Source organism: Trichogramma pretiosum, unplaced genomic scaffold (assembly GCF_000599845.2).
Source record: "Trichogramma pretiosum strain Unisexual culture from Peru unplaced genomic scaffold, Tpre_2.0 scaffold34, whole genome shotgun sequence".
In the NCBI taxonomy this organism is placed as follows: Eukaryota; Metazoa; Arthropoda; class Insecta; order Hymenoptera; family Trichogrammatidae; genus Trichogramma; species Trichogramma pretiosum.
The window spans coordinates 1,679,590-1,693,848 of record NW_019641683.1 but is presented as its reverse complement, the minus strand read 5'-3'; the positions used below and the strand labels follow the sequence as shown (position 1 = coordinate 1,693,848).

Genomic DNA, 14,259 nt, shown 5'->3' with positions numbered 1-14,259 from the left:
AACGGTCTACAAGGCGTAAAAAGATAATAAAATATTTTTTTTCAAGTTAATCATCAGGAAGAGTTTTTGGCGAAGGTACATGTTAGTTAGGATAAACGAATGACTGTGTAGTCCTGGTATAGGTTTAAACAATCGATTTTTCTGTAATTTTTGGTGACGCTTAAATGTGAGTGGTGATTAGAAATTTACTCGAATCTATTCAAAACATACATAGCTTTAAATGAGGAAAAACATTTTCCAAGAAAACTTGATAAAAATTTGTCTTGATACGATCTAAATTGATGGAGGTAGAAGCATTTGAAAATTGAACAAATTTCAAAAGAAAAAAAATTTTTGCAGCGTGTAGATTATAAAATAGAAGTATAAAATAAGATTAACGAATTAATTAATGAGTAACGAGGCCAACTGAAAATTGATGATTAATTTTGAAGACTTTTGCATAAATAAACCACGTGTGTATTTAATAATAATAGAGTCAGTTTATTTTATGAAACAAATCATTAGCCTTACGTTATGTTGCATAGAAATATTAACATACCTTGTAAATTACTAAAAGATAAAATGTAACTATCTGTATCAACTGTAATAATATAACTTCTTTTAGAAACTTTTGAACATTCAGTTTCTTTATTGATGGGAATTTCAAGCAGAGATTGTCCATTGCATTCCGATTTTTTTTCTGCAACCAAACATATTTACATTAATTTTTATAGAGTAATTAGGATATCAACATATTTTATTAATTATGATTCTTAATAAACTAAAAAATATATTTTACACATTTTAATTTAAAAAAATATTCATTACGCAACAAAATTATTGCAAAAAAATTTCATAGAAGTTTTGTAAGTTTTCAAATGCTTTTATCTTCGTGTAATTTTATAGTATCGAGACGAATTTGTTTTTGATATCTTGGAATTTTTTTCTATTCAAATCCATACATACTATGAATGAGTTTGAGTCAAAATCGATTTACCAGTAATATTTGAGCGCAACATTAGAAACTATAGTCCAGTCAAATTAGTTTTGAACGTGAAAAAATTCGCAACCAGAGTTTCTCACCGGGATTCGTTAGGATTCGATGGTAGGAATGAAGTACTAACAAATGCCACAGTTGAGTCGATTGGAATTTCAACGATTGGGCCCTTTGAAATTAGGACAATCGGGTTTTCGGCTACAGATTGAAAACCGTACATTTTATGAAAAAAAGTTTCAAACAAAAGTTGTAGGTCCTTGCAAGACCTTCAATTTGACATATATAACACTGGAAATCGGTTCATTTGATTATTAAAAATTCCTCAATTGTCAATTTTTTCCCCCAAATAGATGTTTTCAAAGCAAGCGAAGGATGGGGACCTTTACTTATGAAGTTCGCCGAGGAGTTGGACAATTCAAAATCTTCAAATATAGATTCATTTTTGCTAGAAATATATAGCAGACGAAAAATTGTGGGAACCGCTTTAGCGACCGCGCTTTACGAGCTCCAGTTTGACAGAAATCACACCCCTAGGGCCCTTTAGCAGGACATGACCGTTCCGAATGGTTTACCCCACACGTTAGGATCTGCTTCGTCGCATAGCTTTCTCCAGCTGCTGGCTTTAATGCATTGCGTAGACGCCTATGAACCTCGGCGAACTCCTCTCGACGAACGACTTTATCGACGCGGCCACGTGCTCGCTGGGCGAGTCTACTCGCTAGGAGACAAGTCTGCCGACACTCTGTGGTGCCCAGTACACTGACTCATGAAGCCGACGTCTTTCCACCCTTGACATGGAAGCGTCGCAAGCCCTCATGAAGGCGGACAAAAGCTAGCCCATTATACCTTCAGGCGAGGCTGACTGAATCTCCACGTCAGACACAATTTCGAGCGTCCATTCTTCGATAAGCAAACCTCAAATACTATTTACTTTCAGGAAACGTGGAGGGAATGATTACAGAAATTAGTAACAATTTTATAAACGACTAGTAACTTTCAGACGCGCTTCACGATCATTACCAGTTGCCCGATGATCATTACCAGTGTAGATGTTGCTGACTCGCCAGGATATGACTTTCCTGGAGAGCGTATCACTGGCGAAGGTCAGATCAACCACGGAGCTTCCGTGCGAGCCAACGACTATCTGATCCAAGTTTTTGTTAAGCAAGAGGACATCGAGGTGGGAGAAACCTCTAAAGAATTTTCAATTTAAAATGACAAAATGTCGTCGATTTTTGGCTACATTTGACTTCAATAAAGTACTTAAATGAAACATTCTCAACATGTTACAAGTTCCAACCATATTTACACGGGTTACCAATCCCAAACCTTTTGGATAACTCAACTTGACAACTCTTCTCGGATAAACAATCTTCGCAACAACAAAAAGTATGAACGAAATTTTGACAAAAATAATATAGACAATACACTACTTTTGCGCGACTGACACTATACTGAGCGTACATTCGCGGCAATATCTACGTAACACATGAGATAAGATAAAAGAACATAAATAATAGGGTAGTCAGACCAATCAATGACCGGGTACCAGTGAATGACCATTTTGAAAAATATCATATGAAAAACAATTAAAAATATATTTGTATAGACGTAATTTAATTCTTTAGTGAACGATGCATCTCGTTTTCTATGTTCGATCATAATTTAACAAAGGAAAACGATAATTATTGCACATCCAAAAGTGGTCATTTACTGGTCGAAAGCGGTCAATCACTGGTATAAGTACCCTATAAAAGCGCGCTAAAAATTTAATCCCCCTCATCCACACTGAAAGACCTTTTACGGTGCCACGCTTTTTCGAATGTATGTTGGCCAATTTTATCATATTATGGCGGACAGAGCCTAAAAATTACGTTCACGCGTTGTAACCTGTTAGGGCGCTATGCCTCAATGAGAGAATTTCTATCTTGTTGAGGCATAGCGCCCTAACAATTACAACGCGTGAAAGTAATTTTTTGGTTCTGTGCGTCATCATACGATAAACTTGGCAACATTGACTCGCATCAGTATGGCACCGTAAAAGGTCTCTCAGTGCACACATACACGCCATCCGTCGAGATGAGTTTGCTAAGGCTTGCAGGAATTTACGTAGTTGAATAAAGGTCAGTAAGAGTATTTTCTGGAAGAAACTATGCGATGAGGCAAACCACGACCATGCCAAACTGTTATATCCTGCTTAAAGAGCTTTAGGGGTGTATCTTCTTACGAACCAGAGTAGTGCGGCAGAGGGTCCCCACTCTCTTTTTAAGAGTTGCAGACTCTTGAATCGACATCCTTGAGTAAACGGAGGCTGGACTGATTACTGAGGTTAGCATCCAAGACCTTCGTAGAGCTTACTGAAGGGTGCAAGATTGGCTAGCCCTTGGGCCAAATGGAATCCCGATTTTGCTCTCAAAGACGCCACGGCTTTTCTTGATGTTAAAGCCAGACAAACCTAACTAGAAGACCTCGTCGTACCACTTGTTGTGTTTTCTAGGCGTCGTGGACAAGATCCTGGAAAGGATCATTTTTGGCCGTCTGGAAGCTTGGTCCTGCTGGACTCACCGTTTGGATTCCACAAAGGACGGTCAACTACCAACGCCATACAGAAGGTACTCAGTACTACCAAAGCGGACATCAGTGGTAAGAGATACCGCCGTAACATAAATAAGTACTGCAACATCGTGATCCTACATTTAAAGATTTAACTCAGCGTGCTGAAAATATATCCTTGCCACCTTGGAGAAGATGAGAGTTACTATAGTTGATAAAAACCTAACAGATATCGATTCGAATTCAATTTAGGCTATGCTGCTGGTTCACGATGATCACGGTAAACTAGGATTGAAAACCACCGATCAAAAAACCGAAGTTTTGTTGTCACGATCAGAAAACTGTCTGAAAATATTACTCTCAGAGCTGAAGATCGTGATATCATATTGGTTTCCTGCATCCGAAACCTTGACGTACACATCATTGTCAAACTACGATTTGAGCAACGTATGAAAATCGACAGGGACAAAGCCGCTCTACTTGGCTTGATGCTTATTTATGACCAGAGGAGCAGCTGACGCAGGCTCTACCTCATAGTCGTCGACTCGGTTCTCGTTTACGGTGCTCTGATATGGAATGATGATATATTATGGGGATACAAAGTTACGTCCGTCGGGCAGCTTCGATCCACCGACGTGCATGTTTTCGTGAAATCTGTGGCTTTCGCAACATTTATTACGAGGTCTTGTACGTTCTTGCACAATTCCTTCGATGGCCCTTTTTGTTGACCAGAACTCGAGACTCTATGAGCAAATAACTCAAGTAACCTAACAAACCCAGTAGTGTCGTTTCGTGCGTGATTTCTCATTTTGTTTCTCATTTTTATTCGGTTATTTACTTCAAGTATCTTCTTTATTTTATTGCACATCAGAGCAACAATCAAATCATTCATAAATGAGCGGAACCACGGATATCGTAATCACCCCCAATTTAGGAAAAAAGTGACACCCTAGTATATAGTTCTATAAGATAAGAGATTATACATTGAAATATATAATTTAATTTCATTGATTTCATTAAAAATATTTTTATAGGGGCAACTAAAAATATTACTAGGAATTATTAAAATAATATTTATTCTTACGTCAAGAGCATTGAGAATTGGCGCAATTATTAATTGATTTGTACTTAAAGTATATGAACTTCATAATATCAATTTAAAAAAATATGAAACCAAAATAGTTAATTTTTATAAATGAGTTTACCTTGTGTTTCGGTATAGTACTTTTATGAATTTTTTTGAATAATTTTTCAATGTATGAAAAAATTTGAAAATTCAATTTTCTTTAACTTCATGGGTATATTAAAAATTTGTTAATTATACAATAAGAAAGTAGTGAACTCAGAATAAACCTTTCCATGTATTCTTTTTATAATTCTATCAAATATTTACATTAAAAGTATATAAATACTATTATTTCAGCAATCTCAGAGAAAGTGTTTGAAATTTGTATTTTTACTATAGATTTTGTATGTGTTCATTGAAAATTACTAGAAAATTATTTCAATTATAAAGGATAAAGGCTACCAATTTCTAAAAAGTATCTAAGTAAATTTCTTAGTCATATTAATTTAATTTACAGAATATAATAGCTTATTAATCTCATTAATTTTTGTTAAGATTATGAATAAAATCAGAGCTGTTTAAATTTGATTTATTGAAATGCTTTAAACTTGTTTTGATCCAAAAAAGTTTAAAAAATTGTAACAGATTATTTCTTTAATAAGTAGATGCAATAGAATTACTTTCTGCAGTCAAAAATGTTTTGTTGTAAGATTTCATTATTTTGTTATTAGATCATAGAAAATAAGAAGTATAATGCTTTATTATTGATTTCTTTGAAAAGTATATATTTTTTAAAATTATAGAAATCCTGTAATGATTCAACAATCATAATTTTGAAAATTCAATATAACCTAAAGTGAGAAGAAACATGTTTTATCATCTTATTATTATGGACACAGTTATTTAATAAAAATAATTTTACCTGATGAAAGGATTATCTTCAAATCCTGAGTCCCGTAGTTAAGACAGACTTGAACCCTCTTTTGAAATAAACAAGATATGTTTCCATCATCCAAAAGTTTAGATATTTGAACATTCTCAAAAATGTTATTCATATTTATTTTTATGTAAATATTGACATACAAGAGTATAAACGCATAAATAAGTATGTATTCATGTAATTATATGAATAAGTACATATAAGAATGTATTTTTTTAAACGCGCATTATTCTCCTAATATTTATGCAAAGTTATATGAAGACAATAATTTATAGAAGATGAATGAATTAATAAGTGAACAATAATATTTGATATTGTTCCTACTTCTAGTGTGTGAATATTTATTCTTTGCCGGTTAACCTATTTTGGCGCACTGAAGTTTGTTTATCAACTTTAAACTTTGTTTATAAATACGAATAAGATTCACAAGTTCCGATCAGATTTTAAAAATATTCAGTGTTTGACACGATTATAATAGTAGAATAATAATTTTGAGAATCAAGAATTGGATTTTCTTGACACGAATATGCATCACCTACGAAATCGCACATTTTACTTTTGTAGTAATATTGTTTTTTATATCAAATATCGAAATATCGATAAATAAATAAAAATATTCTATTGTAACTTTGTTTATAAATTACGAATTTCTTTGTTTTACGAATGGAAGTTCACACGTTCCTCTGAGATTTTAAAAATATTCGGCGTTTGACACGATTTTAATTAGAGGACAATAATTTTAAGAACCATGAATTGGATTTCCTTGACTCGAATGTGCATTGAGTGATGTAATTATAGTATTTTAGAGCTTGTTTAGAAGTTTTTTTTGGTCAATCAGGTGTAAAATGAACATATTTTACTATCACAAAAAAAATCTCCACTATTTCGATTTGTATAGCTATTTTTGAATTGAAACTTTTAACATCGATCAGCCCTCTTTACTTCGAAATTGTACATTATTCTTTTATAGTTGAATTTTTTCGCATCAATTTCGATGGAAAATAAGAATTTTTCTTAAGTAATTAAAGTGTTGTATAAAATTGATATATCACATCGAAAAGTTAGTTGTTTTTGGGAGCTTTTCAATAGTTGATATATGAGTTATCCTTGAAAAAATTGCATGTAGAGTTAACGAAATCCCTACGGAATCATGTAGGACTCCTGTGGGAATTTTGCGGGATCCTAAAGAAAATTTTTTCAAGGGTAAAATATTTTGTACAATTTTATTCATAACATACATTATATTTATTGTTCCAATTAAGGGAGGCTAAATTTTTACGCCCATCGCAGTGAAATTTCAACACTATGATATTTAAAGGGATTATGAATTCACTGCGAACATCCAAATTCGAAAGAGTTTTATTAAAGTTTAGCTATTTCACGTGGGCTTTATAATAGACAATACAGTATTTTTTCATACCATAAGCTACAAAAAATAAAAATACATGAATCCTTTATTCGAATATATTATTTGAAACCTGACTGACAAGAAAACAAACTTTTCTGAACATTTTAAGACTTCATTATTCAATATTGGTGAAGAATCACGTCAAAATCAGCTAGTTAATTCAAAACACGATATTTAGTAGTATGAAAAAAGAAAATCTCATTTCATTAAGATTTCAGAGTTTGATAGGAATTTATTTTTGCCTTATCAGGAGTAGTGTGTACAAAGTAAACAAAAAAGGTACACAGAAACAGATGTATATCCGTGAGCAATCACATAATTTTGGAGTTTTGAAAAATACAATGGAAGGGAGACAAAAATTCTTACTCGAAATAACAAAAAAAAATTTTCCGATTTTACTAATTTGATCATTAAACTAATAAGTTACAATCTACGTCAGAAATTTTTCAAAATAGAAGTAGGTACTGGAATTGTTATTTCAAAGTTGTCTAGAAATATGTAAAAAATAAAATATTTCTTCAAAGTCTTACAAACTTAAAATTTATCGATGTTCGATCGTTATGTATTCTAAAATAACCATCTTTTTTATATTCTAAAATCGAAATCACTGGCGACTTCATGGCTCATATAGTTTACTAGGTAAATCTATATAGAACGTCGGAATTTCCTACAATTATATACGTTTCACCACACTTTTGGACCGGACAGGATTAATGCTCCGCGCCCAATAAGATACTTGGACCAGTGATTGACCGCTTTCGACCAGAAAAATTACCACTTTCGGTTATGCAATAATTGATTGGTCCAACTACCCTATAGTGGTTGCATTTGTGACCAAAGGTCTATTAAAGAAAATGAAACCATATCAGAATTAAATCAAGTTATGTGATACATTGATTTGGAATATAACCTGCAGCGTTGTAAAAAACTTTCCGACATATAGCTGTCCCTATCACTGTTATATCGTCCAACGCACTGCCGGGGGGGGGGGGGGGGGGGGAAANGCGGGGGTAAACCTGGCCGTCCAAGCATTGAATCCTTGGTTACAACAGCCATGATTTTCTCCCACCATATACTGACATTACTTCCAAATGTCGAGAAGTTTTTGCAGGGCTGTTTAGAACCAATCGAATGCACCTTAAGGCTCCTCTATACAGAGGGACAAATACCGACATACCGATATTATTTTGTACCCATTTTTTTTATTCTCTAGACAACCGTTGAACTTGAAACTTCGTGGGAGTGATTATGAAACTTATAAAAATGTGCCTCTGGGGCCAGTTTTCAATAAAATGTTTAAAAAAATCATTTTAACTAATTTTTTGAGAATACGTTACTTTTGAGGTTATAAAAGGGGGATAATAGAAAATCAAGTTTGTTTAAAAGTACCGATCATTTAATTGAAAACTGGCTCCAGAGGCACATTTTTATAAGTTTCATAATCACTCCCACGAAATTTTAAGTTCGATGGTTGCCCAGAGAATAAAAAAAATGGGTACAAAATAATTACGTACTTGTTATCGACTGAGTGTGTATAGAACATTAAACATGCCAACCCTTAAACATGCAACCCTTAAACATGCCAAGTTCATGAAGAAAGCTTAAGGGTCCTCTATACACGATGTGAAATGCTCAGTCGGTAACACCAGCTACCTAGTTATATTTATGTTCAGTCTGAAAAATTGGAAATGTTATTCGCAAATAATCGAGTTGACGCACATTTCTAATACACTCATTAACATTGTGGTTGAGTTTTATCCAATTCCATGCATTATTCAAGGAGAAAAACGAAAACTACGAATAATCATGATCAATGTTATTTAATAAGTTATTATTATTCGTAGTTTTCGTTTTTCTCCTTGAATAATGCATGAAATTGGATAAAACTCAACCACAATGTTAATGAGTGTATTAGAAATGTGCGTCAACTCGATTATTTGCGAATAATATTTCCAATTTTTCAAATTTAGCATAAATAGGATGGTAGCCTAGCGTTACCGACTGAGTGTGTATAGAGAGCCCTTAACTGTACTCTTGTGATGTAGCCCCTACGGAAATTTCAACGCAACTCTAATTCTTAAAAACTCTTAAAAACTCTTCAAAAGTCTAAATAAGTCTTAAAAATTCTTATAAATGTTCGGATTTCGTACCATGATTTTTAAGAGTTATAAACTTTATAAGAGTTTTAAATGATATAAATAGAAATATTCAGACGGATAAGGCAATCGCTTATTGAATTTTAAAAAATGCTTACAAGTTACAATAACTTTCATAAAGAGTTATGAAGAGTTATTAAGAGTTTTATAGTGTTGATGAAAGTTTTCAATATTTTTAAAGACTTTTTTGATCGGTATCCACGCTCGCCAAAAGTCATGGTGAAAAAACTATCCAAGCAACTATATGAACAATATAGAAAAAATAAAAAAAATGAAAAAAAAAACTTAACATTTTTGCTAAAAAATTCAGTCTCTACAAGGTTTTATTAATTTTCAAAAACTCTTAATAACTCTTTAAAATCATTAATCAGGTGTACGAAATCCGAACATTTGTAAGACTTTTCAAGACTTTTTTAGAGTTTTTTAGACTTTATAAAACTTTTTCATGAGAAAAATTTCCGTCGGGGAGTTAAATGTTTTTATGGCGGTCACAATACTTCCTAATGGATCATTGAAAATAATTGGCATGCCTATAATTTAAAAGAAATACATTTTTTACCTTTCAATCCAATCACTGTAAATATGAGAATTTCAAAAATTTAAGCTCCCTTTAAGTGCTTAATTTAGTCCGCCTTATAGGAAAAATTTTATAAATGGTTTTGCTTTCTCTTTAAAATTCTTGGCCATCTCTTATCTCAAAAGAGAAAGACTTCAGGAAAGAAATAAAAAAGTCTTGAAATCAAACAAAATATTTGTCTGATTTATCAATATTATTTCTCCAATTTTCACAGGACTAAATCATACAAAAACTAGACGTTTTTAGATGCCTTTGATCATTAAACAATTTAAACTTACGTATTTTTAGACTGATTCTGAGGCTATTTTTATTCAGGTACCAGTGGGATCTGAAAACTTTTTGGTAAAGATCTGTGACCAGCTGGATGAGGTAAGGTCTTCTTGTTAGTCTATAAAACTATAGTACTGAATAGTGCATCTTTGGGTTTATTCAACCTATATCAAATGTTGATCCACCTGACTGCACTCCCTGATCAGCCCCAGGATGTAAATATCAATTGCCCTCATTTTCAACAAGATTGAAAACTTCAACATAGAAATATAAAAAAACAAGTGTCCAACCATTCTACTTTTCCCTAAAATGTTTATAGAGAATCTGAACACATCTAAAACCAAAATACCCACTTATTTTAGTTTATTAAGGAAAATACATTGAGAACTAAACATATACTGAGGTATCATTCTGCGACCAATTTGCTTTTGATTGAAAGTGAACAAAGATAATAAATAAGCATAAATCAAAAACAATTGTGATAGCTTCTAAATATTCTTTAATCTTTACTCTATAATGTTTAAGCCAAATGTACATTTTATAAAATATAATGTTTCGCAATTATCAGAATTATTTTAAAACTATAGATGAAATTTTAAATTTGGAGTTTTATTGTTACAAAAATTTGTTAAATAAACTTAAATATATAATTTTCGTTGAACAATATTCAAAATATAGATGATTGACAAGATGATTCATTAATTTAAAGTAATTTTGTAGTTAGAATTTCATAGATCATTTTTTTTCTGAAGTATGGCATATCATCTTGACTGAAATTAAATTCTTTATTAGCTGAAACATATTCAGCAAATGTACAAGAAAATACTCCACAATCACTGCCATTCATTTGTTGAGGAATATCCTTCAAACATTTCAAATCCCATCCAGTAAAGTCAAATGTTTTTTTCTTTTTGTCAAGACTTTCGTCGTGTAGATACTGTTTCAATAAATTTAAACATTTTTGATTCGATGAACCCATACTATCATAGTATGAAATTTTTTTATTTTTTAAATCAATAATTGACATACACCAATGAATACCCAAATGAATAGGAATTATAATTAAATCTTTCGAGAACAAATCTACTTTTCTTGTCCATCTTTTCAAAGATGCATGTCCTCCAGCAACTAGCTTAGGATAAAAAAAAGTGTTCATTGCATATACACTTGGAAAATCAGTATTTTTCCCACGTTCAATCAGTAAATTCATGTAAAAATTAATTACTTCATCATTTAACCAATTCAAACCTGATAATGTTTGAATATCTCTTTTTCTGATTTGTAGACCAAATGATTGTACAAGAACTTCATCTCCAAAACCATCAGCCAAAGCCGAATTAACTTTTTTTAACATTTCATCAGATAGTTCAGGATATTTAGGTTCTTCTTTGAAATAGTCTTCATCTAAAATGGTTTCACACAGTTGTATAGATCGATTTAATCGCTCTTCCAAAGAAATTTCTCTGGAAAGTTTATTATATTTTGATAGCATTAAAGTTTTTTTTTTCAATTCTGCAACTTCTTCCAAATGCTGATTTAATTTTTCATTGTAATGTTTGGCAAGTTGGTGGAGATAATCTTGTCTGGCCACATCTTTATTATGTAGATAGTCTTGAAAAGTATTCATTTTTATAATTTCCACTCCATTATGATTTGGAAGATTTGTCATAGTTTTCTTTTTATCTGATGACACATTAGTTTCAATGTCAACTTGGTGAACTTTATATGTTAAATTTGACAAAGCAGATAAATCATATCTTGCTTTACTGGGTGAAATTCCTTTTAATTTTGTTGGCTTTATATATTCACGAGTCGTTGATGATTTATCAGATTCACAATTTATTTGTGAATTTTTCAACATTTCACTGTCTTCTGGCTTAAGCTCACAACTTTTATTAGCACCGATTTCACGAGCATATATGTATTCATTGAGCATTTGAGAATACTGTTGTTTCTCTAATAACCTGTTAGTATTATACATTGTAGTGTCATGAAAAGTTCTATTGGAAAATTTAAATGATTTTTCTGCACTGCAGTCAAAACTTGAACTATCTTTTCTTATACCAATACAAACATTGGCACAATTGCTGCACATACAACTGGAGAGATGTTGAGCATTGTATGAAAGTTCTGTCTGATTATAATTATTTTTCAGAATACCTCTGCATTGTTTTTTTAATTCTACATCACATTTGTAATGCACAGAAGTAGGAGCTTTCCGCTTTTTACTGTTATCATCAGCTTTCCAGAATAAATTTTTTAAAAACTCAAAAAGCATTTTTAGAATACAAATGTTAACTTAAGTTAATAAAAAAGTAAACATCTACACTGATCACATTTATTTTCACTATTTACACGTACAGAATTTTTATTATTAATGACGTGAGTTCGAAAACGATACACCAATTTCGAAATGTCTAAAGAGAATAACCATGCGTTGAAATTAATTGAACTTTATAATCAATATCATTGAATTTTTTGTGTCCACATAAATTACAGAGTATGTCGAGGTTAATATTCTACAATAACTTCCTTGAGACACGCGTGTATGCGGATCTAAAGTTGTACATGAGGTGAACCGTGCAACTGGCGCAACTCTTAGGGCAGCTCTACATAAGGCTTACGCGTCGCAAAACGCGCCGTGAGACGCGGGTAACGCACGCGTAAATCAGGGTTTCAACTTCGAAAAAAAAAATTAAACTAAGAGAAAATCGTAACCTTTAAATTGCAAATGTATACTGAACGGAACGCCGAACGAGAAGCAGTTATTTATGTTGTGTAATTCCGAAAATAATAAAGATCATAGATTTTAACAATGTTTACTATTAACTTAATGATAATTATATGATATTTTGTAACGAATCCATTCATTTACTATAAGGAGGATGAAAAATGCAATTGTAGATCGAAAATATTTGAATTTTATTTTGAATTTCGTGATGTAGTTTTTTATAACATAAATAACTGCTTCTCCTTCCGTTCAGCACACATTTGCAATTTAGTGGTTACGATTTTCACCTAGTATAATATTTTTTTTTCGAAGTTGAAACCCTGCTTTACGCGTGCGTTAACCGCGGCGCGTCTCACGGCGCGCTTTGCGACGCGTAAGCCTTTTGTAGAGATGCCCTTAGGCTCGATAAAGAAGTGACCTTTGCTAAATGGGCTCGGACCTTAATAAATGCGATGGCTATACAAATGATATTATAACTAGCGTAAATAATAAATTGATATAATTGCTATGTAAAGAACCACTTTTCTTCAATTTCGAAAAAAGACCTGCGTCGGGAGATCATCTATAAATTTTACTCGTTTGATCTTACAATATAATGTTATCATGTTAAGAATAACAATTCCTTGCGATCCAATGTTCTTCGTTTTTAATGGGTTTTATATCAAAGTAAAACAATGTAGTCTTTTAAATTTTGATCTGCAAATTTTTTCACCGATTCCGACACGCTTTTGATATACAGGGTGTCACAAAGTGAATCAAAAATCGATTTTTTGTTAAAGATTTGAAAAGAGCGGAAAATTTTACATATTTTTTAACTGTAGCGCCCTTAAAATGACCTTGAAAAAGAAACAAAATACATACTTCAACGTAAAATTTTACGTTCTTTTTAAATCTGAAATAACAATAGGGATTTCCATTTGAAAAATTGATTTTTGGATCGCTTTAGTTTTGAGGTTATGTTCAAGGTCAAATCCAAGATCGTCATTGAATTCCCCCTCAGAAAATATTTTTTAACGCGTATTGTGTGAGATTTCTAGAAGTCTCCATACTTTTGTGACATCCTATATAACCTCCAATTTCGCTAGACGTTTCTCCCAGTTTTAGAGTCAAAAAAGCTGAATTTTTAACAACTCTAGGTCTTTTGAGATAGATCGTAGAGATAATATTAGGGCGAAGGGTCGGAAAATATTTGATTTTATGTTTTTGAAAATTGACAGAAGCACATATGAATTAATTAGACGCGAGAAATGAAATTAATAATTTATTACTTTTTTCTATGATTATAATTACATTCAGATATTTTATTTAAAAATAAGATATAGAGCCTATGGAATCAAACGAAACATATGGAGCTTCATTTTTATGAAAAAATTGTTGGTCAGTATCTGACAATTAGAATTGAAGTGGTCTCCTTTTTACAGTCATCACAACAAGTACGAAAAAAATTAATTTTTCCTTAAGAAAAATCTCGCGAGGTTTTATATCCTGTAAGGCTTTTGCATAATATTCCGATGAAAACCCTGTTTTATTAAAACAATTGCTAGATTTTCATGTGGAATGATTGATTTTAAATTATCCAACT

The 14,259-nt window shown here is 32.0% G+C and overlaps 2 protein-coding genes across 3 annotated transcripts in view; both read right to left on the bottom strand.

Annotated features, from left to right (window-relative positions):
* The window catches only part of LOC106660015 (histone-arginine methyltransferase CARMER), a 50,618-nt gene extending 44,430 nt beyond the window's left edge, over positions 1-6,188 (bottom strand). The window contains exons 1-2 of one of the 2 annotated variants that reach the window (XM_014382829.2): positions 5,518-6,188; positions 539-679 (exon numbers count right to left, since the gene is read on the bottom strand). In XM_014382829.2, the coding sequence (XP_014238315.1) occupies positions 539-679; positions 5,518-5,650 (274 nt within the window). In that variant the 5' untranslated portion in view covers positions 5,651-6,188. The remainder of the gene's footprint in view (positions 1-538; positions 680-5,517) is intronic. The other variant, XM_023461076.1, reaches the window with a different exon arrangement.
* Positions 6,189-10,635: 4,447 nt separating this feature from the next.
* Positions 10,636-12,707, bottom strand: LOC106660073 (sentrin-specific protease 1-like). Its single transcript, XM_014382910.2, has one exon. The coding sequence runs from the start codon at positions 12,222-12,224 to the stop codon at positions 10,650-10,652; it is 1,575 nt and encodes a 524-aa protein (XP_014238396.1). The 5' UTR covers positions 12,225-12,707; the 3' UTR covers positions 10,636-10,649.
* Positions 12,708-14,259: the final 1,552 nt, after the last annotated feature.